This window comes from Gymnoscopelus braueri, assembly GCF_963280865.1.
Source record: "Gymnoscopelus braueri genome assembly, chromosome: 3".
Taxonomy (NCBI): Eukaryota; Metazoa; Chordata; class Actinopteri; order Myctophiformes; family Myctophidae; genus Gymnoscopelus; species Gymnoscopelus braueri.
In genome coordinates, this window is record NC_137612.1 from 22,613,133 (window position 1) to 22,619,409 (window position 6,277).

At 40.6% G+C, this 6,277-nt stretch overlaps 1 protein-coding gene across 1 annotated transcript; it reads right to left on the minus strand.

Annotated features, from left to right (window-relative positions):
• Positions 1-25: 25 nt before the first annotated feature.
• Positions 26-4,047, minus strand: LOC308082720 (uncharacterized protein). The gene is made up of 4 exons (XM_080424691.1): positions 3,707-4,047; positions 2,233-2,708; positions 1,818-1,965; positions 26-1,429 (listed from the first exon to the last, which is right to left on the minus strand). The coding sequence occupies exons 1-4, from the start codon at positions 3,962-3,964 to the stop codon at positions 992-994; spliced, it is 1,320 nt and encodes a 439-aa protein (XP_080280817.1). The 5' UTR covers positions 3,965-4,047; the 3' UTR covers positions 26-991.
• Between the last annotated feature and the right edge of the window lie 2,230 nt (positions 4,048-6,277).

Here is a 6,277-nt window from a genome sequence, read left to right on the forward strand (position 1 = left end):
TTGTAAATGACTGCAAAAAATAAAATTAAGAAATACAAAATAAGCACAATTTTATTCATCATAAAAACAGTGCATTGTGTAACAGTCAGTGTAACAGAGAACATAGTAGTGAACACATCAGTCAGTCAATGATTCAAAGCCACATGGCAACTCTGTATGTATGGGTATAGAGCTTTGAGACAGAAGTTAAGTTTAGTTTACAGTTTGTAAAACTGTCACCACTTAGCCAATTCATGTTTGATATTAATGATCAAATAAAAATAAATAAAAAAAGAAAGGACAAAAAAAACAGTTTACCACAATAAACATACTGTATAGGCCTACCACTCAAATAATGAGTCACATTCGACTTTATACAAACTTTCCCTATAGAGGCACTAATAAACTTTATTCAATCTTTCTGTCAGTCCCCTTTCTACACGTTATATACTTGTAGGACATCATGTGATGACCAAATATATCTGATACTAAATGGAATCTTAATGTTATTACATTGGCAATTTAATATGACTAATATTTCAAAGGGGCAATAACTTAATTATAAAATTACTTAAAAGAATTACAGTAGGACCAGTTATAACAACACAACGAGGGCCAGCCAAATGTTGTTCATTTAGTATTACTCTTTGAAGGGCAACTTATGACACATTGAATTGTGATTGATACCATCCATCTTCTATTCCACTGAATCTAAAATAATATTAAGAATAGTCATGACTGAGATGTGCAAGTCATTAATCAATAATGCACATCATATTGTCAATAAAATAATAGAATAGTGGACAATGACAGGAAGTCCCATGAAACATAATTTCTAGGGATAGAATGACGGGAGTGCAACGACTAGCCCTTTTGAGCATACAGTATCGACAGTATGGCTGTACTTGCTCCACTTTATGGCAATGAAACCTTCTGTATTCTTGCCGTGCGCTTGCCCTTATGAAGATAAAACTATTCCCTTTTATTTGACACGATGTAATTCGCCTAGCTCCTATTCTGCAATACCCAACTCCACAAAACCGTCTGAATCATCCTCTTCCCAAGACTCCTCCACCTCCTGCCCCTCTGCACTTTCATCTGTGACCTCCTCCTCTTCTGCTGTTTTCTCAGGTAAATCAGAATCCTCAACTTCCTGTTCTACTGACTCCTCCTCCTCCTGCTCAGCCTCCTCCTCCACCACCTGCTCCTCGTCGTCTGGGCTCTCTGTCACTTCCTCGACATTTTCGGACCCTACCAGCGCCTCTGTGGCAACCTCCACCTCTTCTTTCTCCTCCTCCTCTTCTTTTTCTTCCTCCTCCTCCACCTCCTCTTCTTCCTTCAGCTCCTCTGCGGGAGGTGTGACCACCTCCAGCTCCTCAACAGCTGGAGGAGCCTCAACAGCAGACTCAACAACAGTTGCCTGAGAACTGGGTTGACCTCCATTCAGCAGCTGAAACACAGAGCACATGCAGGCAACAGTATTACTGTGACAGGATTGTCAGTTTGAGAGGCATTAGCCATGTACTGTACTGTTTAGTTAAGGCCACATGGTTTTCCATGAGTAGGCGTAATTGGTGTACACAGGAACAGATAGGACCTGCAAACAATAGAATATATATTGTTCACAGATCTATGCCTAGTTGTCTCTGCACATTTGTTTGGCTTTATGTACTACTTGGAAGTTATGACAAATGTGATTGTTCCTCACGCCACTTCGCTTGTTTTCCCACAGCATGTGATGCTGTCACAGCATGTGATGCTGTGTGCCATTCTCTAACAAATCTACATGACAAGAGTTATTCATAAATATTGCCTCTCAAAAAGCCAGCGTATCATACCTGGCTATGGACGTTCTTCAGCTGAGCCTTGATGTTAGTGTGGAGGGACTGTGATGTGATTAACTGTTCATCCAGGGTCTTCTCCACTGAGCTGAGTTTCTTCTCCAGCATCAGGGCCCTCATGGCTTGCTCTGCCTCAACCAGCTGCCTGAAATGCACACACAATCAATTAACATACAATTAAGAATATTTCCTCTTGGCCAAGTCGGTAGGATGATACATTTAAATGCTTGATATAATTCTAAACCTAACCCACTTAGCTGTGCACCTGTGTCGCAAACCAAAATGGCTGATCTACAAGCTCACAATGTGTAACAGCGCCACACATTGTGAGCTTGTAGATCTGCTATTTTCGGTATGTGACGTGACATCACCGGTGCGGAACTAAGAATAAATTCACCCTCACAACACTTACTTTATCATAACCACATCTTGGTTGCTTGCATAGAGTGCGACTTTGTGAAGATCCAGGGCCACTTTCATGTCGCTCAGCTCAGACACATGTCCCTCCATTTGTGCATTAATTGTGTCCATTACGGTGACCTGTTCGTTCAGTCTGGAATTTGTGGTACCCACAGCACTGTTTAGCCCAGCCAAACTTGCAGCCAGCACAGCGCTGGAGCTCAAAATGTTCCCCACGCTCTCTTTCACGGTGTCAAACTCCGCACTCTTGTTCTTGAGCATGGCGTGGAGCGTTGCCGTGGATGCTGCGACCTGCTGCATCTCGGCCAGCTGGGCGTCCATCTCCGAGTGAAGAGCCCAAATCTGAGAGTGCAGGTCGCTGTTCTTCAGACTCTCAGACGTTTCCAGGGCAACCTCCACCTTTTGCTGAGCGTCTTTCTGAGCTTCTTCCAGAGCCATGATCCTCTCCTCTACCTCTTCTGAATGCATCTACCGAGTGACACACACACACACACACACACACACACACACACACACACACACACACACACACACGTTTGTATTACTATATTTGTGATGACATCAACATTTTAGGATGGTAATTTTATAAATGCCATTTTTAACCCTAACCCTCAAGCCTGACCTGCCTGACCTGTCTCATGCACCCAAAATGTCTAATCTACAAGCTCACAATGCGAACGAGTTGCGAGCTTGTAGATCAGCTATTTTGGGCACAACTAAGTATAAATCCAAGCCTAAATCTGACATTTTGATAACCATCAAACAACCACTTTTTTTCTTGTGAGGATGGTCCTCACTATGTCTATTTCTCAAATTCTACTATACTGGGGGGGGGGGGGGGGGGGGGGGATATTTGGTCCTCAAAAGAATAGTAGTACACGCACGCATTGCATGGAGTATCAACATTCTGTATAATATAATGTATAGGATTATAATAATAGGTAGGCTAATTAACAATGCTGAAACACACTAATTAGCCTTAGCCAGGCCTAACTGGTGGTAGTAGTGAGGAAGGATGTCATACTAGCTGTCACTGTCAACGTGCACAGAGAGGAGAAACGTGATCAGGAATGTACACATGGTGCACTAAAGATAGAAGACACACATGTCCCATGCAGCATGCCTAACACCTGCTTGAAAATCACTGCTGTAGTGTTTTAAAAACGTGCTGTTGGTTTACTTTGACTTTTTAAAGTGCAAGGAAAGAAAACAAACCTACTGATTCATGTTGAGTTTTGAGAGTATAGGCTACCAGTGGTGTAAAGTAACCAAGTACATTTACTCAAGTACTGCACTTAAGTAAAACATGTGAGTACTTCTTCCATCACTTAGGACCCCAATGGAAACAAGCCATAATGCTTTCTTGGGTTGAATCCTTTTTAGCATCCCTTTATTTTGAACTGTACTTTCTGTTCTTTTTTTTTTTTGCAAACTGCTAAATAAAGTATTCAATCAATCAAGATGACCTGTGAGTCTTTCATGCCCATGGCGTGCTGGAAGCCTGTGATCCTGGTCTGCATGGCGCTGAAGGACTCAGAGAGCTGGTCCAGGGTGGACTGCTGCTGCATGCAGAGGACCCCCAGAGAGGATCCACCCAGAGCCATGATCAGGAACAATAGACCCGGCAGGACGTAGCTGCTTCCACCCGACTGCTGCGAGGACGATTCTATCAGATATGAGCCGTCCTCCTGCTTGCTGCCGGGCTTTGATTTGCGCTTGGCCATTTTAAAGTTAGTTTTCTTTTATATATAATAATTATTATTATTTAAGGGAGAGGGACAAATGCTTTTAGAGCACAAGTTGTAAATGAGTGTCTGGCTGACAGTGGTAGGTACTCATGCCCAGTGTCGCCAGGTGTTGCGAGAGAAGTAAGCAGCCAGGGTTTTAGGGACAAACAAATATTAATTTGGGAAAATGTTTGAGAACCACTGGTTTAGATAAAAAATAAAAATACATTTGGAAGCACGCCTAAATAAGCAACTACTCTTTATAAACAAGCCCAACGAAATGCAACCCGCAACTACCAATTATTTACAAGCAACTTTACAGAAAAAGAAGCCCGAAGTCGCTTATAATAAGCGGACATGGCAACGCTGATCTCTTGTCATTCATTGGACCACTATGTGCACAAGGGAAGTGTTGGGAAGGGGGCGTGGCGCGATGTTATGTAACTGTCAGGGAAAGCCCTTATAAAAGAATATAGGCTTTATTAGGCTATCATCATATTATGTATATTATGTGAGGTGTAAAGTAACTAAGTACTTAAGTACAATTTTATTTTATGTATTTTTTTTTTACTTTGCTTGAGTATTTCCAATGTTCAGTACTTTTACTTCTAGCCTGTCACTACATAGAGACAAATATTGTACTTTTACTCCACTACAATTATTTGAAAACTTTAGTTACTAGCTACTTTGTAGATTTTGATTATTATTACAAAACATACATTAACAACTTCAGCCCTATATACATTTTGGCCATTTGAAAATAGCCGATCTACAAGCTCAATGCCACGCATTGTGAGCTTGTAGATCGGCTATTTTCAAATGATTTTTATACATTTTATACATTTGAAACTCTGGCATGTCCAGGACATTCTGCATAATGAGTACTTTTACTTTTGTACTTTATGTATATTTTGATACCAATAATTTTGTACTACTACATTTTTAATTCCAGACTTTCATTTGTAACCAACAGAGTATTTCTACATTGCAGTATTGATACTTTTACTTAAGTAAAAAATGTGAATACTTTTTCCACCACTGCATTCAGAACACAACGTGGGACACAATGAGATGAGAGACAACCATTATGCACAAATCAAGACATTTTATTCAAAACAAAACATTGTATTCATTACAACAGTGCCATCAAAACAAGCTCTTGTGAAGTATAGTGACTAGGCTATTGTTAATAGTTTGAATTGACTATAGGGAATAGGGACACAACAATTAGGCTTGGCTGAGAAATTGGGTATTTAGTGTGCACTTTTGCAAATGTATTGTGCTCATGTGAAAAGCAAAGTGGGCAGTAGCCAAGAAATGGGCAGGTGAAGTCTTCATGGTCTTTTATTTGTCATCACTCTAGTGCTCCTACAAGTAGTGAAAAATAAAAACCTTCTTGAAGACTTCATGCCCCTTTCTCAGTGCTCACTTCCTCTTAGTGCCCAGTCTTTTCAAGTGCCCAGCTTACCTGAGCCCACTTTGGTTTGGTGCCCAGTTCATAGCTATTCCATGTACTGGGTAGGCTATAGCCTAAAGTAGACATGCATGGGAACCAATGGTTTCTGAGCAATATGACCCATAGTTAAAGGAGAACTTTACCAATTTTCAACCTAGTCTTCATATAACTGGTCCTCACTAATGTTCATTATAATACGGTACAATTTTCTGTCTACTCTGTCTACTTTTGTCTCAGCTGCGGTGGGCTATGGAAAGTTCAGAAACCTACATTGCCTAGCACACTGAAATAGAAGCCATTGCTCTTTCATCAATAAAACATAAAAATAAATGTTTGAAATCTTGTTTGAAATGTCCAAACCTGCCTACCGATGATGTCACTGGTAGATAGGTTTCTAGCCCACCTCTGAGATGCAGAGCGAGTAGACAGAAATGGTACCATATTATAATGTGCATTAGTGAGGATCAATTATATTAAGACAAGGTTGAACATTGGTATAGAGCTCTTTTTATAGTAAGAGTGTGTTTGTTTTGTAAAAATAAGTGTTAAATAGCTCTATATAGCAATAAAGTGACACTTTTTATTCATCTGAAAAACACAAGTGTTTGAGAGAGAGAGATTGATTGATTGATTAAATACTTTATTAGACAGAAATGCAAACAGCAGAGGTACATTCACACATTTGGGCTGAGAGAGAGAGAGAGAGAGAGAGAGAGAGAGAGAGAGAGAGAGAGAGAGAGAGAGAGAGAGAGAGAGAGAGAGAGAGAGAGAGACAGAGACAGAGACAGAGACAGAGACAGAGACAGAGACAGAGAAAATGGTGGGGGGGTAAAGTTAGTTTTCCAAACAAATGA

Excerpts from the sequence above, each read along its gene's own strand:
- LOC308082720 (XM_080424691.1), bottom strand. The coding sequence starts at position 3,964 with ATGGCCAAGCGCAAATCAAAGCCCGGCAGCAAGCAGGAGGACGGCTCA. Across the intron at positions 2,709-3,706 it reads TGGGCATGAAAGACTCACAG|ATGCATTCAGAAGAGGTAGA; the intron begins GTCATCTTGATT and ends GTCACTCGGTAG. Across the intron at positions 1,430-1,817 it reads TGAAGAACGTCCATAGCCAG|CTGCTGAATGGAGGTCAACC; the intron begins GTATGATACGCT and ends TCTGTGTTTCAG.